The 27,650-nt window shown below is 46.1% G+C and overlaps 1 protein-coding gene across 4 annotated transcripts in view; it reads right to left on the bottom strand.

The window, feature by feature from the left end:
- The window catches only part of LOC147634604 (uncharacterized), a 33,981-nt gene extending 8,996 nt beyond the window's left edge, over positions 1–24,985 (bottom strand). For 2 of the 4 annotated variants that reach the window (XM_086803728.1, XM_086803726.1), the window contains exons 1-11: positions 22,901–24,985; positions 22,512–22,764; positions 5,197–5,333; positions 4,921–5,018; positions 4,226–4,473; positions 4,038–4,130; positions 2,827–3,864; positions 2,423–2,583; positions 2,189–2,265; positions 1,775–1,922; positions 1,542–1,691 (exon numbers count right to left, since the gene is read on the bottom strand). In XM_086803728.1, coding sequence (XP_086659854.1) covers positions 1,542–1,691; positions 1,775–1,922; positions 2,189–2,265; positions 2,423–2,583; positions 2,827–3,864; positions 4,038–4,130; positions 4,226–4,473; positions 4,921–5,018; positions 5,197–5,333; positions 22,512–22,764; positions 22,901–22,903 — 2,406 coding nt within the window. In that variant the 5' untranslated portion in view covers positions 22,904–24,985. Of the gene's footprint in view, positions 1–1,541; positions 1,692–1,774; positions 1,923–2,188; positions 2,266–2,422; positions 2,584–2,826; positions 3,865–4,037; positions 4,131–4,225; positions 4,474–4,920; positions 5,019–5,196; positions 5,334–22,511 lie in introns of all 4 variants that reach the window. The other 2 variants (XM_086803727.1, XM_086803725.1) reach the window with 1 other exon arrangement.
- Positions 24,986–27,650: the final 2,665 nt, after the last annotated feature.

Raw genomic sequence — 27,650 nt, 5'->3', positions numbered from 1 at the left:
AATAAAGCCTAGCACAACGGGAAGTAGCAAATAGAAAGAATTAGTAGCGATGTCATTGAGCCCTATTGCACTGCAGGTGACCATGTGTGTTCAGAAAATGGAGGCACGGTTTCTTTCCAGACACTAACCCACTAGCGGGCCCAACTGGCTTCCTAGTTATTGTTTGCTTCCCTGGTGCCTTCTCAAGGATTTTTTTGAACTTCTCCTTGTGATTGGGCACCCTATCAGCCAAGACTTGGAGCCCCCACGAATGGTGGCAACAACCGTCACTCATCAAACAAGACTCCCCCCCTACAAGTACTCGTTGCCTCTCCATATAACCCCCAACATCTTGCGATTCCGCAGTTGGATGGTTCTCACTTCTTGTAGGGGATCAAGTCTTCAAGCTTGGCTGGTCAATGCTTTGCATGCCGATAGATGGGCCACATCGCGCACTCATGTCCTCGCCGACGCACCGGTGCTTGGCAAAAGGCACGCAACCCCATAGCAGTTCTTCCCGAAGGTCATAGCTCCAACAGCTCAGCACCCCCGCCCCATGCCACTGTCCCACCCCCCCTCCACCTCGCAGGCGAATCATGACGCAAAACCATTGGAATATGTAACTCCTATCCAGCCTGCCTACCATTCCAGGTATTTGACTGAAGCCACTTGAGAGCCTCATTGGCCAATGGCAAGCATGAACTCTTTGTTGTAGATGGAATGATTGCACTCGGCCTGCAGCTTATGTAGAGAGCTGAATGTCAGTCCTGTTAGAAACTGTGCCAATGGCATGGTTAAGGGCATCCATGATAACAAGGAAAGAATCATTCCATAAGACTAACCTAAGAATTGAAGCCAAGGCTATGGTTTGCTTCAGCTTGCAGACCTCGTATTTTTAAGCAGAGAGAGGGGACTATTGTGAAACTACTACAAGGTACTCATTGTTTTGCACCACTTTTGATTTAGACCTAAGATCTCTCAGATCGAATGCTAACCATTTTCAAACAACTCTAAGAAGAGTTTCACTAAGTGGATTATTTAACAAAAGATTAAGACTTGTCATGTCATGTGCAACCTGATTCTAAGTGGATTATTTAACAAAAGATTAAGACTTGTCATGTCATGTCATGTGCATACCCTAATCAGGTTGCACATGGACATGATCCTATTATAAGTGAAAGTCTGAGGGTGAGTATGGACTGATTGAGCAGTGTTTTTGGGCACCCGGCCAAGGAAGTACAAGACGACCATGCCCAAGGTCAGGGTGGACAGCATGTCTATCCCTTAATGGAGTCATGGAGCAGTCCTACAGGCTGACCAGCATCCAGATGCCTATCTAAAGGCAGGGTCAGGCCATTTGTACCCATCTTGAGAGCAGAGTTTGCAGTGCCAGTTTCTATGGCAGCAAACAGGGCTTTCTAGATCATCAATATGCAACTTCCATGACCATTTTCCCCTTTGTTGCCTCCCATGACGAAAAAAAGGGCCAGGGGAAAAAGGGAAAAAAAACAGTGAATGCAGCAAAAGAATGGAGAACTTAGTAGCAGCAGAAACAAAAATACCTGACTCATGCCAGGTCGATTCATCGGGTCCTTCTTTATGCAAAGGGAAGCTGCTTTCACCATTCTGTTTAGCTCATGCATATCCAATGAGTCTGCAATCTTCTGATCTACAAGCTCGTGAATCCGATGGTGATGAAGTTTTGGCCTTGCCTGTCATCCCGAACAAACGCTTTAGCAAGCTTGTGCACATATCGCAAGTGAGATGGAACAAAAACAAGAGAAGATTCACTTGCCCATTCTGTCAAAGAAATCTCTCCTTTGGGTCGTTGCATGTCAATGGCTTTACGGCCACTGATTAGCTCCAGTAGTACGACACCAAATGAGTACACGTCTGTTTTGGATGTCACCTGGCCACACTCAACATACTCTGGTGCCACAAATCTACAACCACCATGAAAAGGTCTAAGTGGAAGCTTATGACATGGAGTTTGACCCCTTTGCAATACCTGGAAAAAAATTTAAGCCACATTTTTCTTGCTCCTTATCCTCCTCAAATCCATACCACAAGCCATTAGTTTAAGAAAGTAAAGTTATGCATGCAAACCCTTACCGAAGCCTGCCACAAGAAGGCATGAGTTTGAACCCCAACACCTATAATATAATATAGAAACCACTTTTTTTAAATGCAAAGTAATCTGTTATCTTACCCTAGCGAGCCAATTACTTGGGTCTCAATCGCTGCATCCACATTTGAATTCAGTTTTGCAAGACCAAAGTCTCCAACCTTAGACAAGACCATCAAACAGAATATGACTATTTTAAAAGTTAAAATTTAAAAGGTTTTCTATTGTGTCAGTAGTAACCCATATGATCATGTTCTTCAAAAGGTACTACAGAATATGGTCATCAACAACAAAAGCATACTCATGAATACGTTATACCATTGCTGTGAAATCATGCGTGAGCAGTATGTTGTTGGGCCTCATGTCGCGGTGCACAATACAACCAACACGACATTCTTCGTGAAGATATCGCAGACCTCTTGCAGCTCCTATAGCAATTTTGTATCGTGATGACCACTCTAGCACACCAGCATTATGTCCTGCATTCCGTAAGAGATGCCATCTATATCAATACAGCTACTTCAATAAGAAAACTGTTGCATTGTAGAGTTACAGCTGTTTGCATACAAACGCTTGCCCACATTAAACTGACCCGGGCTTGGATGATGGGAACGCCCCATGGGCAGTCAAAATGTGCCGGCCAGCCTGGCCTTAGGCGACCTTATGACTGTAAAGGGCATTAAAATTCAAAAAGCATCATTGTAATGAATAGACAAGGCTACCTGAGACGTGCCGATCTAGGGATCCATTGCACACATACTCGTATACAAGTGCGCGCTCGTTGTTTTCTACACAGTAACCTAGCAGCCTGACTAGATTCCTGTGTTGTGCACAGCTCAAAACCTCAACTTCTGCAGTAAACTGGACATCACCTTGAAGGCTCAAAGATTTCAGCTTTTTTATGGCAACAATCTGTCCGTCGTTTAAAGCACCTTTGTAAACAAAACCGAATCCACCTTCAGCTATTAGATTATCAGCTGAGAAGTCATTAGTTGCAGCTTTGAGCTCCTCCCAATCGTATACTTTTGGGGACTTTCCAAGTTCTGGTGATAAAAGCTTGCAGATGGAACATAGCGGTGGAGGCTGCGCCAAGGTTTTTCCCAGAAAGCTATCTATTCCCTCCACTGGGTTGTTTGACTTCTGAGATACGAAATGTATGGTATGACCCGCATGTTGCTCATCAGCATCCTCAACCACAGAATCAGAGATAATTTCCTGTGATGCAAAATTTACAGATAACTGAGCTTCCTTGCCTTCCAGAGGTGCTGGCTGATGTGCGTCTGTAGCCCTGCTCTCAGCCACCTTCTCATTAGAATCCAAACTCATTGGATACCCATAAGCTTTAATCAGTTCACTAAGTGGAGCTAACTGTTTCCTCGGATGCACAGAGATAATATCTACTTTCTGCGAAGACTCTGAAGGTATTTGATCAGAAGAACAAGAGATTGAAGGGGCAGAATATGAAGAATTAGTTGTATTCAGGATTTCATGACCTGCAACTCCCATGGGAGATGATAACAACTTAGTTGATGTAGATATTATTTCCAATTCTGATCCATCTCGATCTGAGGAGCCAGTACGTGCAGGTGATCTTCCACTTCCACTTCCACTCACATGACCACACGACCATACTGGCGTAACTCCGTCCGATGAGTTGAGCATAAACAGGTCAATATACGAGTTCTCTCTTGAATGTGAAGATGAAGAAGACATGGACTCAGACACTGGTGAAAAGTCACACCCCTCTTCAATCCTTCTGTCTGCATGGAAAGAGGAGGGTCAGGAGTGCCTGCGTACTTGTACTTGGCTACCAACTGAACACTACATTTTTAGCATACAGGGAATCGTAAGTGCAAAGAGGTTCTTGTCAAAAAGTGAACACAAATACCTATCAACAGAGCTCATGTCATGGTAAGGAAGTTAACTAGCTTACCACTATTTGCATCTACATAGAAATGAGACTTCAGAGAGGTTAGGAAATCTTCCCTTCTAGACATAAGACACGGAGTTGTAATCCTGGCTTCTCCTGCAGTATAGGACATGTTGTGTTATCAAAAGCCAGCACTTTTAAGTGTCAATTGTGGAGCTTTAGATCGTAAACTTGAACCATTGCAATCAAACCTGTAGAATTGGATAGGTCGGAACATGGAATGCTATCGCCATCACATGTAAAGGAAGTTGCAACTGAATCTGGGGTACTTGGCATGGCTATTGCTGCAGCTTTGAGCTTCTGAAGTGGCAATCTCGGGTTGTCATGAATATACAGAACATTGCCATCTCGAAGACGTTCTACCTGATTTTTCTCAGAGAATGCAACCACATCACATTCAAGATGCTCTTTGTAATACCTTTTATCGTTTCTCAAGTTCCTGGTTCACATAACAAGCCAGACCTATCCTATTAAAAATGGTAGAGCAACATCTCATTCCAGAACACTAAGGTCTCACACAGCCATTTCTTGGTAGTAAAGCAGAAACTGGTTCATCACCATGCCAAAGTTTAAGGATTGAGATGGCCAAAGTGCTTATGCAATAACTTTATAGTTTCCACATTGGTTTGGGATACAAGAGTTGAAATCTCATATAAATTGTTTCTCCAAATGCCCCGTCCCACAATCACAACCCCTCATGATCCATGATGACCACCTCTTCCTTGGTGAATAGAACCCGCAGGTCATGATTATTGATTGCAAAAATAGACAATAGGTTCTTTCTTAGATTTAGGACAAAGTTTTAGATATCAATGTTCACCTTCACTCTGTTTTGTAAACTGACAATGCTTAGTGATTTTAAAAAAAACACTATTGGGGGGATTACCTATCAAGAATAACATGTGTGGCTTTCATCTTTGAGGCCTCTTTCACTAGAACTGCTTTCATGGGAGTCCCTGCTGTTATAGTGATGTCCAAGTATACCTGTTGCATTGGATATGATAAAAGTGCATGTTAAGAGGCATCAGCACATTTTCAAAGCATCGCATGCTTGTTGTATGGACCATTTACACATTCAGCATCAGCCTTGAAGAACACTGGTCGAAAGCAGCAGAACAATACAAAAGGAACTGATAGATACTGATAGAGAAAACTGATTTACCCCCCGACTGTCACAAAAATCTGCTAGTGGTCGGAGTTTCTCCTCAAAACGAACCAGCTTCTTACTCATCTCTGCCTCCAGAGCTGTTTTATTTGTGCCGACAAAATCTGACAGATTCGCTTGTGATTTGTACCCCACTGTACATAACCACAATTAGAATGAGATTGCAAAAGACAAGGCACTTTTCCTCAAGCACACTAATAATACCCCCATCCTACGAATCATGCACATGAGAGAGGATTGATCAACAACATATTTTACGGAGAAACATTTACCACTCCTTTCAACAATTCCTTGCCATTACATGTCTTAGATAGTCCATGATGAAACTCACCTCACCGCCCCGCCCACGCCCTTTTTTAGATAAGAGATGATTAACAACTGATTAAGGATGGCAGATATAACACGCGCACACACTAATAAATGCTTAAGCACATAAGGACATGATTGGTGCACTTCCCAATGTCCCACACCTCTCCTTTGGTGCCATGTGGCAGTTGGGCCAACCAGCCAATTTGAAACGTGGATATATACGTGTAGTATATTCATCAAAGGCATCTACATTTTCTCATCGATTAGAACCTCCAGAGCGTCTCTTTGTAGTACAGGCTGGTCCAAGAGATTTACAGTAGTGTGTGGGCTGTGATTTGACGTCTTCTTTCTCAGCCATCATTTGTACTTGAATTTCAGTTGCACTACTTTTTCTTGTACATAATAAAGACATTAGTTTAAGACTCGTGTGTGTTGTGTGTTGATTCCACTGCATTCTTTTCTATCTCTGAAAATCCTGGCACATCAACCATTGAAGGATAGCATGAAAACGATTGGTCTAGTTTAAAGGGGCTTTTGAAAGAAAATTGGTACTAGATGGGAAGTGTGCATGGACTTAAATAGCATAGTAAAAGAGAGAGCAAATACAGCTACATCAGCTTTTTGAACTTAGGACCATAAATTCAAGGACTAGGAATGTGGAAGCTTTGAGTGAGAAGAGCATTCAAATTAGCGTGAACTATAAGGCAATGCAGAAATTCAAGTACATCAAATAGGATAGAGAGTCCCAAGAAGAGAAACCCACACGCCGGACATGACTGTCCGAGCGGCTTCTCTCTTCCACCTCTTCTCGTTTTGAGGAGACATTGTGTTTTGTGTCCAGACAGTCTGATTTGAGCTTGGTGTTGATGAAACTTATGGTCAGTCCATATAGGGTCTCCATACACCACGCCCAAGGATCATCTGACCTAGAACCAAAACCCTAAAGAGGTTTCATAGACCCAACATCGTACGCATCGCATGACCGTGATAGATTGTGGCCAGCAACTCACCTGTGATAAATCATAAAGCTTGTCACTCGTAGAATGACATGATGCCCGGACAAACAGGAAGGTCTCTTACCTTGTTACCATTGCTCCTCAGAGTTACCACAGGTTAACTATGCCAAAACATAGAGTGTCCTAGACAAAAACCCATGAAGCCTAGACAGAGTTACCACAGGTTAACTATGCCAAAGCATAGAGTGTCCTAGACAAAAACCCATGAAGCCTAGGGAGATCCTACATGGGAATACACTCTGGCATCCCATATCACCAAAGCACACTCCACATAAAACCCTGTAAAGTGTGACCATAGGTGGAATGGCCAACTTTCCCCCCTACAACCCAGCCTTGAAGCAACCGAATTCCTCTCTAACACCAAGGTCAAACCGTAGGTAAAATAGAGGGTCGATCTAATCCATGCAAAGTCAAGGATGAAAGATACCACCATGTTCACACTCGAATCCTTCTCCTTGGCTGTCTATAAGCCATCCAAAAACCTCGGCCTAGGCATCTTGGATTATGGCCCTCACCACAAGACTGCCCAGCTCGGCACCCTGTCCTTGTCCAAGGTTATGCCAATTTCCAACAAGACTGCCTGCCACCCGATTCGCCCCCTCTGTCTCCTCTTTATGGGCGCCACGGCTGTCCCTTTGTTGCACACAAGACCACCCATCACCAGGCTGTCCTCTGCTGAGATAACAAGCCTATGGGTACCTTGTCTCATGATTACAACATGGACAAAAACACAGCCCCAAAGGATATCATGATTACCTTCATGCCTGAGACAATCACCAAGGGCAAAAAGCTAGGGTTTCATGGACAAACAACCTGCTGTTAGCTCCATTGTAAAAACATATCTAATTCATTGCTCGTGTTGGTTCGAATACTCTCTCTCTCTCTCTACCTCTCTCTAGCGTTTGTGCACCCTCTCTCTCTCTTTCTCTGCCAGCATTTTCTCACTAATGCAATACTGCTTCCGCGTTGTCAACTTTGACATGGTATCAGAGCCAAGGCACGTCAATGCCTAGGGAACCGGAGCGCGAGGAGAAGGCAGATCTCGGCTGCGTTTTTCAGCCGGCAGGAGAGCGATTGATTTGCTGCGTTTTCATCGCGAGAAGCACCCTTGGACCAGCGTTTTTGCTATAAGAGGGGGGCTGATCGGATCTAGCAGCGTTTTCATCGCGGAGAACCCCTTCAAATCTGCGTTTTTCAGTCTGTAATCGACGGAGGAGTGCTGCTGATTTTCAGCGTGAAGTTGGACGAGATTTGGGCTGCGTTTTTTGGAGAGGTGGATCGGATTGACGAAGGAGATGGGTCTCCTGTGTTCGAGCAAGGACGACAAACTGAATGGCGACAATTATGCGCATTGGAACTTGATTATGAGGCTATGGTTTAGCAGAAAAGGCTTATGGGACATTGTTGATGGCTCGGAGTGAAACCGGCCTCTGATAGAAACCAGAGTGCGGTAGACTAGCAGTCACCCGTCCACTTGTAGTCTAGATATGAAAACAAAACAGATTGGAGCTAGAGTGCCCAAATCTGAAAACAAAGCAACACCTGTTGGCCCCAAAGCTTGGCGCCCCTTGAGGTATTTCTTTATTCAATTCCAAAAATATGAATGGCTGAGTACAACAAAAATCAGCCAAGAGATTACACCTGTATGTCCAATCTGACGGCCCACAATACCTCTTAGCACAGAGGGTCTATGCACACAGATCTGTGTCTCCAAATAACACACTGTGCCTCCCTCTGATCAGCCAAGACCACTAAGCAGGGCAGCCATGAGCATACATCTGGCATAACTCAAGTGCATGATACAACATCTCAGCTCATACATACATATGCTGTCCAAACTCTGTCTCAACCCTTGTCAATCTGCCATACCCCTCCTCTCACAAGGAGCCAAATAGCTCATATCTGCAACAGACATCAAGCAGTAGAAAGAGAGATAGATGAACAGAAACGGAGCTTACCAAATTCAGCTCCTGAAACAGCACTGGAGGAAGCAACGGTACCAATCTGTACTTGCAGGCACTTGTTTCCACAACCCTGCTTCACACATGTGTTTGTACTTGTCTGTACCCTCCTCCTTGTGTTCACTTCTATGCTGTCTTTGAAAGTACAGATCTGAAAAACAGCCCCGTACCCGTCTGTACTACCTCGGGATACGTGCCAAGAGTTGTACTTGCAAGCGCACCCTGCTGTCCACACTTGTACTCGCTTGAATCTGCGTAATCAGACCTGTCCAGCACCTGTCCAACGCCGCCTGCAGCAGTACTTGCTGTACCTGACTGTCCGTACAATGTACGGCAGTCGTACAGTGCTGTACTTGCTGTGTACTTGTCTGCACAGCCTGTACAGAGCCTGTGCACAGCCTGTCCAGCAGGGAGAGAGACCCGCAGCCTGTCCGAGAGAGAGAGAGAGAGAGAGTACTTGCAGCAGATCTGGCCGTACAGTGCTGTACGGCTGGTTTGCACTCAGAAAAACAGCAGCAGCAGCTCACAAAATCTGCAGTCAGTCGACTCTTCTCTTCAGCTTCTCCACGCATGTACACAAGCGCATCCCCTCCACGACTCCTTTTCCCAAAAGCTAGAGAGAGGGGGAGGAGAGAGAAGCACTCACTCCAAAAGTGGAGTGGCCTCCTCCCCATAAAAATCCTAGGGCCCCCAAACTTTAAAAGTTCCCTAGGGCCACTATGGCTTAGGGGCAACTTTAATAAACATTAAAGTTTAATGTTCTAGTTCCCCCCTTCACACCTAGGGATGTCCACACATCTTTGACTCTATCCGGGCACCCCCCATGTGAATCATTCAATATTCTGACTCTGCAACCACCATGCCCACACTTGTACTGTTCCATTTTCACAGGGCCATGACATACCCCCCTCTTGAAAAATGGCAAGCGTCCTCGATTGCATTCTGGTGATGCATCAAAATATCCAGAGTGAAATATACAATATGGCAAGATCAGCGTCCCAATCTCTCTAAGCCATACACATGTATCAACATTCACTGCAAACCAATGGCATAGTAATAGTCCAAGTTGTATACCCCTGTGAACCATACATATCCACAAAATCTCATGTGACTAGTACACATATATCATAGAAGTCCCATAAACAGATGTACTGTCAACCTCAGTACCTTCGGGTGAGATAAAAACTGCACCAAGCGACCTCTAGATGTCATCTGAGCCTGTCTGTATCAAGGGAGTGGAGGTGCTACCCCCCTCTTGAGCATCAGGTAATGCTCCAGACCCATGCTCTGCTGAACCTGAATGAGCCACAACAAGAGTCGGCTCTAACTCAAAGGCATCGAGATAAAGCTGCAAAACCTGAGGTGAATCTGTTAAGTCACCTTCCTCCATCCACTTCGCATCCATCGGTGAATAATTCTTGAACTTCACAAGATAGCAACGGGAAACTTTACTTCGTACCTTCCTTTCTTTATGTGCCAGTATCTGCTCTGGAATCAGAACCTCATCAAGTTCCTCAACTTCCGGCTGAGCCTCATCTGATACATCCTCAAGCACATCCCCACGGAAAGGTTTAAGGAGACTCATGTGAAAAGCATTGTGAATCCTCCAGTGATCTGGTAACTTCAAACGATAGGTTACCTCACCAATCTTTTCCAAAACCTGAAAAGGCCCATAATATCGCATGCTCAATTTAGGGAATAAGCGCTCTTTACCCTTCATCTTCTTGAGTCTAGCCTTTTCAAAACGCAAAAGAACCCAATCACCCAATGCAAACTGTAAATCACGTCTGTGACGGTCTGCGGCTTTCTTTTGCTTCTGCTGAGTTTTCTGGAGGGCCAACCTAACTTTCCAATAAGCTTCATCCAAACTCTCCACATACTGATCAGCCTCAAAGATCTTATCCTTTGTATGCAAAATGGGTGGTACCTTCTTCCCTCCTTCTACAATCTCAAAAGGCGCCTTGCCTGTCGAGGTATGTACAGTGTTGTTATATGCAAACTCCACCAAAGGAAGATACTTTTCCCATTGTTGCTTGTGCTTTGACACATAACACTTGAGAAGATCTAACACTGTAGAGTTAGCCTCTTCTGACTGACCATCTGTCTGTGGGTGAAATGACGATGAAAACTTGAGAGTTGTACCCATGTTGTCAAACAACCCTCTCCAGAACAAACTCGTCATCCGTGGATCACGGTCACTAATGATAGACGTAGGCAAGCCATGATACTTGAAGATGTTCGCCATAAACAACTTCACCATATGATCCACTTTGATTGTCTTCCGCACGGGAATGAAATGAGCCTGCTTACTGAACCTGCATATGATAGTCCAGATGCCATCATTTCCCGTTTGTGTCCGTGGAAGATCAAATACAAAATCCATGGCAATGCTCTCCCAAGGTCTATCTGGAATAGGTAAAGGCTGTAATAACCCTGGTGTCTTTTGACGGTCAAACTTTACCTTCTGACATACGATGCATTGCCTCACAAAGGCATCAACATCTCTTCTCAAGGTTGGCCAATAAAAGAAAGTCTCCACTGCTTTGACCGTGGCGTCAATACCTCTATGACCTGCATACGGTGGAGCATGACTTTCAATCATAACCTTGAGGCGCAATGGCCTGGTAACACACAGTCTGCCATGCATCAATAAAAACCCATCTCTGAGAGTATAGTGCTCATGCCGCTCACCCTCAGACATCTGATCATACAACCTTTCAAAATCCTCATCATGGGCATACTGCTCTTTCATTTCATCAAGCTCATGATGATAAGCAAGTGAAACTGCAGAGACCTGTGGCTTGCGTGACAAAGCATCTGCCACTACATTCTTTTTGCCTTCCACATGCACAATCTGGAAGTGAAACATTGACAAAAAGTTTGCCCAATGCATATGCTTCTCTGAAAGCTTAGTCTGCGTGAGGAAGTAACGCAAGGTTTGATGATCTGTCTGTACAGTGAAATCAGCCCCAAGCAAGTAGTGTTTCCATGTAGAAAGAGCGTGAATTACAGCCAACATCTCTTTCTCATAAACCTGTAAATGCTTCTCAGCATCTTGCAAAACTCTACTCTCATAGGCTATCACATGTCCCTCTTGCATGAGAACTGCACCAATGCTACTTCCACATGCATCACACTGGACAACAAAAGCCTTTCGGAGGTCCGGTAACACCAATACTGGATCCGAAGTAAGCTTTTCTTTGAGCTTTTTGAATGCTGTAATTTCCCGATCAGCCCATCTAAACGGAGTGGCCTTCTTCGTCAAAGCATGAAGAGGCGAAGCAATTTTAGCAAAGTGCCGTATGTACCGCCTGTAATAGGAACACAATCCTAGAAAACTGCGTACATCATGCACGGTCCTCAAAGCTAGCCAATTAAGTATTGCTTCCACCTTTGCTGGATCCATACGGACTCCATGCGCAGACACAATATGTCCCAAGAAATGTATCTCCTGCAAGAAAAACCCACTCTTCTTGCCATTAACAACCAACCTATGGTTTCTGAGTTCTGCAAACACAATGGCCAAATGCCTTCTATGCTCTTCCTCAATTTGTGAATGCACAATCATATCATCAAAGAATGTGCCCACAAACTCTCTATGAGGCCTGAAAATCCTGTCCATCATTCTGTTAAATGTGGCAGGCGCATTTGTCAAACCAAAGGGCATAACCAAGAACTCATACAACCCAAACGTGGTTCGGAATGCTGTCTTATGCACATCCTCGGGTCTAATGCGTATCTGATGATACCTGCTTTTCAAGTCAATACGACTAAAAACTGTGGACCCCTGTAAGCGGTCCAAGATGTCATCGATCCTCGGTATGGGGAATCGATTCTTGATGGTATTCTTGTTCAGCGCCCTGTAATCAATACACATGCGCCAAGAACCATCCTTCTTCTGCACTAAGAGCACAGGTGAGCAAAAGGGTGATGAGCTAGGCTGAATTAACCCCTTATTCAAAAGCTCCTGCACCTGACTCATAATCTCTTCCTGTTGGACTGCACTAACACGGTACGGCGGTCTATTCGGTGGAGTACTACCAGGAATCAGATCTATGGCATGATATTCTGGCCTCTCAGGAGGTAATTCTCCTGGTAATGACTCGGAAAAACAATCTTGAAACCCACTTAAGAAATCAGTCCTGTCCTTATCTAACATAGACAAATTAGACTTAGACTCATCATCCTATGCATCCTTTACATAAATCAAGTACGCGGAAAGATGCTTTTTCATTACTGATGAAATCGCCGAAGCGGATACAATAGGAACAGATTCCCCTTTGAGTTTTACATCCAATACATGCTCTTTCCCTCTATGAGTCAGAGTGATTTTCCTATTGTAAGTATCCACCACCGCATGTACCCTGTGGCACCATGGCATCCCCAACAAAACATCACAGCCATCCAAAGGCATGATGAAGAACTCTTCGCTGTCCACATAATTCTGCAAATGAAGCCGAAGCTTCCCAATAATAGAAGTAACGGGTTATGCATACCCTGGACAAGCCATATTAGCCTCATGTAACGGCCCCATCTCCTCTGCGCAAATCCCTAATCGGCCAGCCAAATCTGGTGAAATGAAGTTGGCTCTAGCACCTGTGTCAAAGAAGATCAAGGCATTCTGATCTCTCACTTTGCCCCATGCCCTGCACAACTCTGTAGCTTCACCACCTAGCTGCTCCCCCACAAGATCAGGAACTAAGCCTGCAGAAAGCTTTTGTTTCTTTGGCTTGGGCTCTCCTTTACTGTCAGAGTTCTTTTGGGACTTTCTTTTGGGACAATTGAATGACATATGCCCCTCTTCAGTACAGTAGAAACACTTTTGAGCATCTCTCAAAGCCTGTCTTTCCTCAGAAGTCCTCTTGGGCATTGGCAACTTCTTATATTTTGTCTCTGAAGACCCTTTAGCATCACGAGAAGCATGCCCAAATTTTTCAGCTTTCTTGCTCAATTTCTTACTGCCTTTAAACCCAGATGAACCACCTGTGAGTAACGCATTAGCTGTCATAGCATTTTCAATCATCTGTGACATGTTCGTTACTCTTGTCTTTATACAATAATCTCGTACCTCTTTGGGCAGCCCACAACAATACTTCTCTACCTGCTCAGATAATGGCACGGCACGGTAAGAAGTCACTGGGAGTAAAGCTTCCCAAAACTTCTTGTTATAATCCTCCAAACTATCACACTTTGAAGCATCCAATTTGTGCCATGCGGTCATAACATCCACCTCAAACGTAGATGTGAGCCATACGGAAGAGAAGACCTGTTTGAATTGGACCCAAGTAGTGGGTGCTATGCCTTGCAAAAGAAGAGTAGACCACCACTGCAAAGCATTGCCCTTGAGAAAAGTGGCAGCTTTCCTCACCTTAGAGGACTCTATGTAATTCCCACCAGAAAAAGCAGCATCAAACTGCTGTAAAAAGGTAAGTGCTTTCAATTTATCCTTGGCCCCACTGAATGTGTCAAACTTCACTGCAGCTCCCCCTTCCTTGTAATCCTTCGCCTTTCCCATAGGCGTTAGATTATCATATGGAAGTGGTTTCGCAAGATTGCTGCCCCCAACATTCATACCCATCATTGGGTCAACATTTCCCATTCCCACACCAGGCATACCATACATTCCAGCCATGTTTCCAAACATTCCATTATGCATACCTGGCTGCATGCCACCAAACATATTGCCTTGCATCCCAGGTTGCATGCCTCCAAACATATTTCCTTGCATACCGGACTGCATACCACCATACATATTCCCTTGCATGCCAGGCTGAAAATTGGCTCCAAAAGGCCCGTACATACCCATGCCTCCCTCAGGGTAACCCCCAATCATAGATTGGAACACCGAGCCACCACCAAAATAACCTGGATGCATATTCTGCTGAGGAATAGGTGGCTGTCCATAGAAGGAACTCTGAGAGTTTGCACCATAAGCATGCTGCATGTTCGGAAACTGGCCAAAAGATGGTTCCTGTGGGATGGCACCACTATGACCCTGAGGAAGATTCTTTGAACGAACCTTCTTCTTCTTTTTCTCGGGCTCTGTGCGGGGCTCTGTGCGAGATCTCATAAATTTAGCAAATCTCACTCTATGTGAGCTGCATAAAAGTATCCATAACACTAGCCAAACGATCTTTGAACCGAGCATCATCATCCTCTTTACCATGCACATCTTCTGGCTGTGTTACATCCTCATAAGGCTCAACATCTGCAGCCTGTTCTCCTGCAAAAATATCCTCAGATACATCTTTCTCAGGAGAAGTCTCTTGCTCTTCTTCTTCATGATAGAAGTACTCATCCTCTGTATCAGACATGTTTGCTGAATTTTCAACGATGGCTTTCTTCGAGGTAACCACGAGCTCACCCCCTTCAGAAAGTTGATGATTGGTCCCGGCAACGGAACCTTGAAACCGGCCTCTGATAGAAACCAGAGTGCGGTAGACTAGTAGTCACCCGTCCACTTGTAGTCTAGATATGAAAACAAAACAGATTGGAGCTAGAGTGCCCAAATCTGAAAACAAAGCGACACTTGTTGGCCCCAAAGCTTGGCGCCCCTTGCGGTATTTCTTTATTCAATTCCAAAAATATGAATGGCTGAGTACAACAAAAATCAGCCAAGAGATTACACCTGTATGTCCAATCTGACGGCCCACAATACCTCTTAGCACAGAGGGTCTATGCACACAGATCTGTGTCTCCAAATAACACACTGTGCCTCCCTCTGATCAGCCAAGACCACTAAGCAGGGCAGCCATGAGCATACATCTGGCATAACTCAAGTGCATGATACAACATCTCAGCTCATACATACATATGCTGTCCAAACTCTGTCTCAACCCTTGTCAATCTGCCATACCCCTCCTCTCACAAGGAGCCAGATAGCTCATATCTGCAACAGACATCAAGCAGTAGAAAGAGAGATAGATGAACAGAAACGGAGCTTACCAAATTCAGCTCCTGAAACAGCACTAGAGGAAGCAACGGTACCAATCTGTACTTGCAGGCACTTGTTTCCACAACCCTGCTTCACACATGTGTTTGTACTTGTCTGTACCCTCCTCCTTGTGTTCACTTCTATGCTGTCTTTGAAAGTACAGATCTGAAAAACAGCCCCGTACCCGTTTGTACTACCTCGGGATACGTGCCAGGAGTTGTACTTGCAAGTGCAGCCTGCTGTCCACACTTGTACTCGCCTGAATCTGCGTAATCAGACCTGTCCAGCACCTGTCCAACGCCGCCTGCAGCAATACTTGCTGTACCTGACTGTCCGTACACTGTACGGCAGTCGTACAGTGCTGTACTTGCTGTGTACTTGTCTACACAGCCTGTACAGAGCCTGTGCGCAGCATGTCCAGCAGGGAGATAGACCCGCAGCCTGTCCCAGAGAGAGAGAGAGAGAGAGAGTACTTGCAGCAGATCTGGCCGTACAGTGCTGTACGGCTGGTTTGCACTCAGAAAAACAGCAGCAGCAGCTCACAAAATCTGCAGTCGACTCTTCTCTTCAGCTTCTCCACGCAAGTACACAAGCGCATCCCCTCCACGACTCCTTTTCCCAAAAGCTAGAGAGAGGGGGAGGAGAGAGAAGCACTCACTCCAAAAGTGGAGTGGCCTCCTCCCATAGTCACAGGGGACGGCGGGGACGGTGCCTAGGAACGCGGGGACGCCGACACAGGACGGCGCAGGGACGGGGACGGACGGACGTCCCCTGACTGGCGTTTCAAACCGGGGACGGCGCGGGGACGGGGGACGGCCTGTGCGGGGACGGCAGATAGCCGTTGCGCCTGCGCCCGTTTCTGGCCGTTGCGCCTGCCTGCCACGTGCCTGCCACTGTAGCCGTTTATGGCTGTTGGGCTTGGGCTCTACTAGCCGTTTATGGCTGTTGGGCCTTGGCCCTCTCTCTCTGTTGCCTATCTAGAGCCCACCTCTACAAGGCTACAAGCTGCCACACACAAGTTCATTGCTCATTGCTCAAGCTTCTTGAATCTTCTCAAGTTCTCTCGAGTCTCTTCCAACTTCCAAGTTCCAAGCTCTAGGGCCTAGGCTCTCACCTCTCCCTCAAGCCTCTTGAGTCTTGACTCTTCCAACTTCCAAGCCTCTAGGCTCTCTCTCTCTCTCTCTCTCTCTCTCTCTCTCTCTCATTCCTCAAGGCTCTCTCTCTCTCTCTCTCTCTCTCTCTCTCTCACTCCTCAAGGCTCAAGAGTCAAGCGGCAAGCCATCTTCAACCATGGCATCCTCCTCACGTGCCGGGGCTTCTCGTAGAAGGACAACGGGATGGACATGGTGGGAGGAGGTAAACTACACCACATCCGTTCATGGAGGCGGTTCTCGGCCATGGGTATGCAAGCTTTGCCCGTACCGGCGAACGGGTGGCGCCGACAAAGTGCGAGCCCACCTCTTGCATGAGAGTGGGCATGAGGTGAGGTTTTGCACGAATGTCACGCCCGAGAAGAGACGGGAACTTCTTGACAAGCTTAGCGTCTACGAAGCGGTCGAAGCGACAAGAAGGACAACACGAGTGGCCGTGGATCCCGCGACGATGGGGAGAGGAACTCAAGCCTCTACCATGGAGTCATGTGGTGGATCGGGATCATGCACACCATCACCTTCGCCATCAAGTCGGAATGTTACTCCATCCACGACACCGGCACCCTCCATCTCCACGGCCTCTCAATCATTACGTGGCCCACGGCGACAATCTACACTTGGGGAGAATTGGAACCCCAAGTTGGAGGAGGAGGTGGATATGGCGGTGGCCCGCTTCTTCTTCCACGACCACATTGCCTTTCCAGCGGCTAGGTAAGTGCAATCGATCATTGCCAATTCATCATTCATGTTTTCATCATCCTAGTCTCCTTCTCATTAGTAAATTACTTTCTTGAATAGGTTGGAATACTTCAAGGTAATGGTTAAGAAGATTGGGGAGTATGGCTCAACCTATACGCCCCCCTCATCCGAGAGCTTGCGCACTACATTGCTCGACAAGGAGAAGCGCATTGTAGAGCAAGCGGCCGACAACACAAAGCGGCAATGGGAGAGGAACGGAGTCTCCCTCATTGTGGATGGATGGAGTGACACCCGCAAGAGGAGTATTCACGGCATGGTTGCATATTCCCGTGGAGAGATGTACTTCATCTCATCTCATGATGCATCCGGCACTGGGAAGAGCGCGGATGTGCTTGCGGCGGAGTGGGCTACCACCATGGAGATCGTTGGCCCCGAGCATGTAGTGGGCTTTGTTGAGGATGGGGAGCCTTCCAATAGGGCGGCGGGAGCTATTCTCCAAGGTATGTATGGACATGTCACGGTGTCCTTTTGTATGGCTCATTGCCTAAACAACCTCCTCAAGGACATCGGGGTATTACCATGGATCAGCCCGCTCATTGAGGAGGCCAACACCATGGTCTCCTTTGTCCTCAACCACCAAAGACTTCGGCATGAGTTCAACAAGAGGTCCTGTCTCTCTCTTCTCAAATATTCCGACACCCGGTTCGCCTACAACTTTCTCATGTTGGGCCGGTTGAAGGATTGTAGTGGTGCTTTCAGGGGGCTTTTCCTTAGCGACGAGTTTGTCGCCATGCAAGAGTCCCATATAAACACTGGCCAAGAGTGTAGGCTACGGGCGGATGACGCCTCTTGGTGGGAGCGTGTGAAGACCACAGATGCTATGGTGAGGCCCATAGTCCACCTGTTGAGGATTGTAGACGCTATGCAGCCATGCATAGGCAAGGTCTACGAGGCCATGGATCGCATGATAGAGAAGTTGAAAGACTTCGTGCCTGACGAAGACAGATACGAGGAGATCCATGCCTTGTGTCTAGGAAGGTGGAATTCCTACTACTCTCCATTGCATGCAGCAGCTTATGTGGTGGACCCAGAATTCCAAGGCAACAAGCAGGAGAGCGACCGGGAGGTGAGCGCCGGATGGAGGATCATCTTGGATCGTCTTGTGCCTGATGCATCGGTTAGGCGCAAGATCAGGGACCAGCTTTCGATGTACAGGTCGTTTCATGGCTCCTATGGCTGTCATGATGCACAGGTTGACCGCTCCAAAGTTGGTGCTGCTCTATGGTGGGAGGACTTTGGTTCAGATGGACCGGAGCTGCAGCAGCTTGCCATCCGCATACTTAGCCAGGCCGTCAGCTCCTCTTGCTTGGAGCAACTTTGGAGTACCTACAGCCACATTGCCTCTAGGAAGAGGAACCGACTCGGGGTAGAGCGTGCCAATGACCTTGTCTTCGTCAGCGCGAACTTGCGAATGCTTTGCAAGAGCATGACCAAGAAGGCAGATTCCTTCACCGAGTGGGAGATGAGTCAACAAGAAGAGCAACGGGAGGATGAGGTGCAGGAGCAGCATGCCAGTGAGGATGAGACTGAGGATGAGCTTGATGCTTCTTTGGCAGCCGCACAAGCTACCCATGACCATGAGGCGAGCACTTCACGTGGATGATCATTCATGGATCATGATGCATGGGCCTTACTACTTAGCTCTAGCCTCTAGCCTCTAGTCTTCAGCACTTTTTTGTCATTGACTCATTTGAGTCCGTCCTTGTATTTTGCCTCCTTAAGGCTCCTGAGTCCTGACTCTTGAGTCATGACTCATTTTGTATCTACTTAATTATTAATATGACTCAAAATCTTAGCATTTTAGTGTAAATTTGTGCTCATTTTGATGTGCTTCCAAAGTAGAATAAGTGCAGAGTAGAAAATTTTAAAAAAAAGTATTTTTTGAGTGCCGTTCCCTCCCCCGTCCCCGTTCCCTACTTATGGCCGTCCCCCGTCTCGTCCCCGTCCCCGTCCCCCGTCACCGTCCCCCGTCCCTTGTGACTATGCCTCCTCTCCATAAAAATCCTAGGGCCCCCAAACTTTAAAAGTTCCCTAGGGCCACTAAGGCCTAGGGGCAACTTTAATAAACATTAAAGTTTAATGTTCTAGTTCCCCCCTTCACACCTAGGGATGTCCACACATCTTTGACTCTGTCCGGGCACCCCCCATGTGAATCATTCAATATTCTGACCCTGCAACCACCATGCCCACACTTGTACTGTTCCATTTTCACAGGGCCATGACACGGAGGAACGTCCCCGAAGGGATAGCAATCGGTTCACACGTCTTCAAGAGGAGTTTCTCAAATCTCTTGTGGATTGGGATGCTCACAATGCGAAGGCCATGTCGGCGATTGCAGAATCTCTCACCAAGGAAATTTCCCTTGCCATACAGACTTTGAAGACTGCCAAGGAAATGTGGTCAAAGCTTGCAAGAATGTTTGATCGAGACTCAACAATGCGAGCAGTAACCCTTCTCGGCTAGTTGTTTCCATCAAGTTTGAAGCCGGGACCTCTATGCAGTCATTTCTAATGAAGGCAAAGGTTATCCATGATCAGTTATCGGCTATGAATAGTGCATTAACTAGTACCCAGTTAGCTGCCTTGGTTCTTACGAAGTTGCCTGAGGAGTACGAGATGGTCTCGAGGGCATTACGCTTACAAGTCACGAAGGAAAAGCTGGAATTTGATGATCTCAGCTCTTTTCTCATTGAGGAGGAAGCAGTGCTCATTTCCCAAGGCAAGATTCGAGTTCCGAAGGATGTAGAATCGGCACATGCTGCATCGGAATCCAATAAGAAGTCTAGGAGCCGTTGTTATAAGTGCGGAAAGCGAGGGCATTGGGCTCGGGATTGCAAATCCAAAGCTAAAGCTCAAGGCTCGACAAATGACAAAGGCAAAGGCAAAGCTGACGAGGATGACAGTGACAGTGATACTACCAGGGATGATACGGCTTCTGCTGGTGTGGTGAGGACTACACTGGCACATGCTCCAGCATTCTAGCTTGGTGGATGGATGCTACCACATGCTTCAGCCAAAGAGAGGCATGTGAGTGGCAGAGAGGGGCAGACTGTGCTCCCGTTTTGACGACTTGAACCCGTGTGTCGGAGTTCAATTTCTGGGTGTTTGGATCCGTGTGTCGGAATTCAAAGCACTACGCATCTGGCAAGGAACCAACATGGCGTATAAAACACTATGGATGTGCTGCAGTCATTCATTGTTGTTTTCGGGATTATGGACAGGATGTGTACCAAAGTTCATTATCTTGTGGAGTTTTTTGGACGTGATGTGTTCATAGTTCATGAATGGGGATTCTTGGACGTAGTGTGGTCTACAGTTCAATGTTCTTTGAGGCAGTTGGTGCTCAGGATGGCATTTTTGGTGGTGACAAGCTGGTGGTTGCAAATCCGAGGTGTACCTAGTGGTTGGCCATTGCTGGGGTGTCCATGGTAGCTTCTTCATCAACTTGGTATTCCTACTTATGACCACTATGAGCTGCAGAGAGGGTGTTAAAATTGTTTTTTTGCATGCAGCTCAAGTGAGGTCGGCCAAGTCCATTTGTGGATATATAAGCACCCTAGCTCCATTGTAAAAACATATCTAATTCATTGCTGTTGTGTTGGTTCTCTCTCTCTCTCTCTCTCTCTCTCTCTCTCTCTACCTCTCTCCAGCGTTTGTGCACCCTCTCTCTCTCTCTTTCTCTGCCAGTGTTTTCTCTCATCCTCTCTCCCTTAGGGTTTTCTCACTAACGCAATACTGCTTCCGCGTTGTCAACTTTGACAGCACCATAGGTGCTTTTCTCCCTTTCTGTGACCTTTGCACATCCATGCTAAGGCTGCCCCAAAACTCCGTTATTTATTTATTTATATTTATTTATTTATTTATTTAATTTGGGGGGGGGAGGGGGGGGGGGGGGTAATGCATCAGGTCCCATGGCTTTCTTGCCAAATTCAAATCGCATGAGGCTACTGTCTTGTACATTTGGCATGTCTGGAGTTCGAGCACTTGTCAGATCCATGCTCTCATATCAATGTAAGGTCTCCACAGACCACGCCCAAGGATCATCTGACCTAGAGCTGAAACCTTGACAAGGTTTCATAGACCCAACATCATATGCATCACATGACCACGATAGATTGTGGCTAGCATGTAACAGCCCCCTTGCAGCAAGCTCCTAGGACAGTTGCATCATGGGGTTGATGTGGCCTTGATTTAGGTATGGAAAAAAGGCATCTAGACAGGCCATTGAAGGAAAACAGTAAAAAGCTAGCACTGCAGTACATTAAGCGCAAACATCAGCAGTTGTCTCCCCTGCCATTGACATTGGGCGGCAAAAGTAACCACATTCTGCAACATGCGAGAGTGAAACAGCAACCAACAGCAAGTTGTAATGACAGTTGGGTCACTAAAGTATTCAAATCAATGTGAACAAAAGTTGCACTCCTTTATAAAGCTGCCCAATGGCACTAGTTCCTCTGGCCAACACAACAAGTGCATTATGGAGCTAGAAAGACCCTCATTCACATGTTATGTTGTGTATTGTTGACTAAACAAATGCAAATACGTCTTGTTTGTTCTTATTGTCTAGATCAAAATGCTTCATGTGCAATGGACGTAAGCTGCGAGCATCAAAAGAAAGCCAACCTAAGAGGGTCTTCCACGTCTCTCTGTTATGTCCTTTAGCAATCAATAGCAACTCTTCATCAAGTTTGGGAGAGATGGTACAGCAGCTTGTTGTGAAGCAGAGGAAAAGTTGTCAGCGTACCCCAAATAATAACACGGTAAGTGAACACACCAAAGCTTCCTATGGCATCCCTAATGAGTTCCTTCTACTGGTAAGCCCCTGGGGCGTCTTGGTCTCACGAACTGAATGCTGACGGCCATTAAGTCACCTCCATGTTCTCATATTTGAAGCATTGTGCAAGTGCAACCCACACACCCATTATACTATATTAAGACATGAACCTGATTAGTGCGTAATTGTGCACAGCAACTAATTTCAGCAAGTTAGCATAGATATTAGGAGCCTTCTCAAGTGCGCCACTGAGAGCTACTGCGGACCTGCACCCCAGGTGCAGCGTGAGGCGGAAGCAGCTCTGGAAGAGCGGAGCTATTCACTTTCATAGAAACGAGGGTGGGTGTAACGTCGCGACGTACTGAGACAAGCAGGAATGAAACTGATTGGAAACACAGGTGAAACTTACTTGGAGTGTTAATGCGGTGAAGGATGCCAAGGACGGTGACAGAATCCCCGGGCCTGATGATATTTCGGAGAGCCCAGATGAGGCAGATGTCAGAAGGGTCCTTGGTGGCGTCCTCTCCGATAAGGACTTTGTTGAGACCACTGCCATCGTCGCCCAGAACTGTAAGTCTATCTTGGTGCAAAGAGTTGTTGGGGGATGCTGGTGTGCTCCTTGAATCTGTATGGAAGGAACGCGCAGGGCTCAATTTATTGGCCTGCATGTAGACACGGGAGAAAACAAATATCAAGAAAAGAGAAGCACAGGGGTTGCATGTCGCCGGAATGTGAGCAATTGGAGACAGCCTGCACTGCTGTGCAGAAGCAAATCCACAGAGTTGAGAGGGCTCTTACCATTCTAAGTTATGGATGTCTAGCTTCCAAAGGAATCTCTGCAAGGAATGCGCTGTAGAAGATTGCACGGTACATTTACAGCAAAAAGAGCAGAAAAGAAAGGGCCCGCCTAAAACTGCTACTAAGCGCAACCAAATTAGCAATCACTTAACGATAAGCTCTACATCCAACCTAATCTCTGCATGCTAATTTCGGAGAATGACGCACCATTTGACATGCAGGCTAATCCCTAGTCGCATGCAGATTATTTGACACTCTCAGGACAAGAAAAACTTTGCAAAACCCTTATTTGAGCGCAGACTCAGCCTAATTTCTATACAGATGATGAAAACTTTGTCCTCTACAGCAGAGAGAAAACCTGCGTGCAGGAGATGGCTATGTAAGGGGGTGATGCATGAGGGCTGCTCGCCGTAGCCGGAGATCAGCAGAGAGAGAGAGGGAAGGAATGGGAGAGGACTGTGATATACGAAAAGACATAGCTGTAGCCAGAGTATGAACGCAAAAAGAAATTGGAGATGGGGGCGACAGCGGCCGTGCGCACAATTCTCTGTATATTCTTCAACAAGATAAGCAAGTCCGCCAAGAGGGCCTACTTTGGAAGAGGTTCTAATAAATAGGATCTTTACCCCCTAATCCGGCATGTCATGCTGCTGCCCGCCGTGAACCCCCATAGCCAGCACGATAACCCGAGCAAGTTAATCCTACAGGTTAACCTCCATTTGAACCCTCATCCGCCATTGAAACTTGCAGGTGACATTCGTTCACAAGTGCAGAAAAAACTCGAGTGCTGATCAGAACAGAAACCCTAACCCTAGCCCTGGCAGAAATTCGCATTTGCGCACACACCCCCCCTCTTGTCGGCCGCTGTCGCGGCAAGCATAGCCTGGTCGTCCCCGGCGCGCCGCATCCGATCCGTTGACAAAGCAAAAAACACTTCACACAGAAGGCCCTCGAGTCTCTCCAATGCTCCGTGGCTTAGACAGTCCTCGTCGTGCTTTCACGTCCCATCATCCAATGGTGCGCACGCATTCCCTTCTTGCCTTCCATCAGAGAGCACACCAAACCCATTGGTGTCCACGCGTTCCCCCCCTACCCTCAGACAACAGAAAGTCAAAACCCTAACCCTAACGTGCATCGTGAAAGCCCATCAGGCTTTCCCTTCCCCATTACGACACAAAGGGATCCAAGCATTGCACCATCCCTGCAGCATATTCGGGCGGCATGTCTAGGACTCATTTCCTGCAGCAGATTCCGCCGGCGCCATCGCTAGGGTTTCTTTCGTGTAGCAGACGCCGGCGCCACATCTCGAGTTCTTCAATGCTGAGGGGTCAGCGTTCCATCATACTTGCAGCACTTTTCCATCTCGGCGGCATAACTAGCGTTTTCCTCTGCTGCACATTTCAACACCACAGCTAGGGCTCCTTCCTGCTGCACGTTCCGCTGCGAAATCCGGCACCATAGCTGGGGTTTTCAGCGCATTGTAGCTACGATTTCTTTCTTGCAGCAGATTGCGATGACCATCTACATTATCTTCAAGGCCTTCCAGTTGATCGGTGGCTTTTCCCTCTAGCTGCATTTTGGCTCCTGCTATTTTGAAACTACCGGAACTTCTGTCTGTCATCAGTTTGCCTAGATTCTACTCCTTTACTTCTACAGATGCATATAAGTTCTCAGCATCGTCATTTTCATTGTCTTCTTCTTTACAGTTTTGGCCTCCCACCTCTTCCTAGTTGTGGGAGTTTCACGACACGAGAGCTTCTGTAAACTATGGCAGCGAGCTTCATTACACAAAATAACTTCACGCTTGAGAATGGTGGGGAATTTGCTCACTCCCCTGCTACAAACCATTCGCAAATTCCCCACCATTCGCAAGTGGGGATTCAAAGGTGGAGAAGCGGGAGAAGGGGGTAGATAAAAGAATGGGAAAGAGAGTTTCACAGGAGAGAGGTGGCAAAGTGGAGACGTAGTTCAACGGTAGCTTATAAAAACCATGGCCGAGACATAATACTCAACGCTAGCTTATAAAAGCCATGGCCGACACATAATACTGGGTCACTGCCTCGCTAGAGAGAGAGAGAGAGACTCAAAGTGGCATCGATGGCCGAGACATAACACTGGCATTGCCTTGCGAGAGAGAGAGAGAGTGTGTCTCTCTCAAAGCGGCATCGATTTTTGAGAGAGAGAGAGAGAGATGCATTTGTTTTTGCTAATGCACGAGACAGAAATGATGTGGGTAATTCGGTCTCTCAGAGAGTGATATGGCTGTGAATAAGACACTACAATCCCAAACAAATAAGACACAAAATCACAACAAAGTTGCCCTTCAAAATGCCACCTATAGAAACGCTTTTGCCATTACCTTCATTGCTCTTTTTCTTGAGGTGGTTTCCCTCCCCCTTCAGGCAATGCCCTGAGAGACCCAATTCATTGTTTAACACTTGGGCACAGTAGTGACCAAGTACTCCAGTACGGGAGCCCACTTACTGTGGGACAACTTGCTTGTTGTTAGGCGCACCCACTAAAAAACTATGTGATTCTAATGGGTATTCAAAAAGCAATTGGCATACCCATCATGAGCCTTTTTTATTAAAAAAAAGGTTTAACATGAGCCCTTTAAAAAAACGGGTTGTCCTTCAAATTCAAGGGCTTACTGAGAATTTGCAATTGCACAGCCACGCTGGACAGTTGGATGTTTCACAACACTCCATGAAGTTTACAAGAATCCATCACCCCTCCCTCTATCCTAGAAGGGGTGTGATTAAAGAAATGAACCCTCTCAAAGCAAATTTGTTATTTTAATACCATCATGATAACAATTTTGATTAAATTCCTCAAGATTGGGTGCCCGCACGGTAAGCTAGATTAGTATGTGAAGTAAAAGTTTTCTCACACATCCTTTAAGGCTACTCCCTTGTATACTAGGTTAGTGTAGAAAGTAAATGACGTGAATTTAAAGCTCTTCTTAGTTCTTACAAGACTTGGTATGTTTGGGCATTTTTAACCGCACTTGCAAAGTCTTGTAAAGACTATTATCTAATGTTAATGGGTGTTTAATGTAGGCCATAACTTTCAAAGTCCCATGTGGAACCCAAGAGTAGCAGAAGCTTCCCATGGCCCACTTGAGTGGGCCATAAAACTTGTGGAGGCCTTAACTACTTGGAATTCAACCCATTCTCATGTAATAGATTTGGCCATACATTTTGGCTTGGCCATTAGCCTAGATAACTAGGGCGTGGGAAGGTGCATCAACCGGGTTATGGGAAAGGTTGTAAGAGTAAAATAGTAATTTCTTTGGCAAAGAAAATTCTTGATTAATAATTAAAATGGTAATTGGAAAATTTATGATGGATCCTTTAAAGGCACCTCCACCCCATACAATTATGACCCTCCTGAACCTAAACGCCAATTGGAGCATGCACCATACTTGATTGGAGTGAGCTAAAATATTGCATGATAATCAAGGAACTTCTTTTGCTTTTCTCCTCCACACCCCCCCTCCTCCCCAAGTTCCAACCTTTTCTACATCATTATGCAATAAGCATCACATGGGTGTGGGGAATCGAGATTTGAACTTCCACCCTTGAGGCCACCCCTTTAACTTGTTGTAAACAAGGGGGTAGGGGTGGGACTCGCTCAAGAGAGTGAGTAAAGTCCTTTGCTGAGAGACCTCAAAGTGCTTTGTGAAGCATCTCATACAACACATTCCAAAGGAAGCACACCTAATTACACCCTAATAATCAAGAATGGTTAAGACAGGCAAGTGGCATAGTAAGTTGGAAAATAAAGACTCATGAGGGTGAAACAATAAGGAAGAAACAAAAGCACAAGAAAAATCATCAAAAAATGATAACGATAATTCATAACTCTTAGTGTAAAAATGACAAAGTTGACAACAAGTAAATATAGGTAAAACAAATGTGGCAAATAGCTATAAAATTTTGGCAAAAAAACTGAATAAGGGTTGGCAAAACATGTCACAAAGAGGCACATGGGATGGTCACCAAGGGATGGTCACCAAGAGAGCTCAATGGAGTGAGTTTTCTTGGCTACCCTCTCTCTCTCTCTACTTTGAACATTCTCTCTCTAACTCTTTCCACCACCACCTCCTAGCCTAGCCCAGCTCCCTCCACCACCAACCTTACTCCTCCCTTTCTCTCTCTATCTATTACCATCTCTCTCTCTCTCTCTCCAACCGTCTCACATCTCTCCGTCTCTTCCCTCTCTCTCCTCTAGCACGCTCTCTTCTCTCCCTCTCCTCTCTCTCTCCAACTGTCTCACATTACTCTCTTCTCTTCCTCTCCTCTCTCTCTAACCATTTGACATCTCTCTGTTTCTTCTCCTCTCCCTTCAGTTTTTTTCTCTCTCTCCATCTCTCTCCTACCATCTCTTTCTCTTTCCCTCCCACATGCAATGGTTTTGTTGCATGAACCCCAAGAGAAACCTTAGAGATGAAGCCAACCAATTAACTTTAGAAAAACAACCAATGCCTTCCCTATCATGGTTGTGTCACTTGATACATAGTACCAATGATAATAAGGGAGCCATTGTCATCTAGGATGGTCTCACAAATCTTAAGCAATAAAGGCTCAACTCCATCTACGTGGCATAGACTTAAAACATGAGAATTTATACCCAATGTAAACACAGTAACACCTAAGGTCTTAATGTTACAAAATTTCTCTTGATCACTAACATGTATAGAGATTCCATGGTGGTATAATGTCATCAGGGTAGCCATAAACAGAACCTC

Source organism: Cibotium barometz, chromosome 10 (assembly GCF_041138505.1).
Source record: "Cibotium barometz isolate CiBa-2024 chromosome 10, ASM4113850v1, whole genome shotgun sequence".
In the NCBI taxonomy this organism is placed as follows: Eukaryota; Viridiplantae; Streptophyta; class Polypodiopsida; order Cyatheales; family Cibotiaceae; genus Cibotium; species Cibotium barometz.
This window is presented reverse-complemented; position numbering and strand designations above follow the sequence as displayed.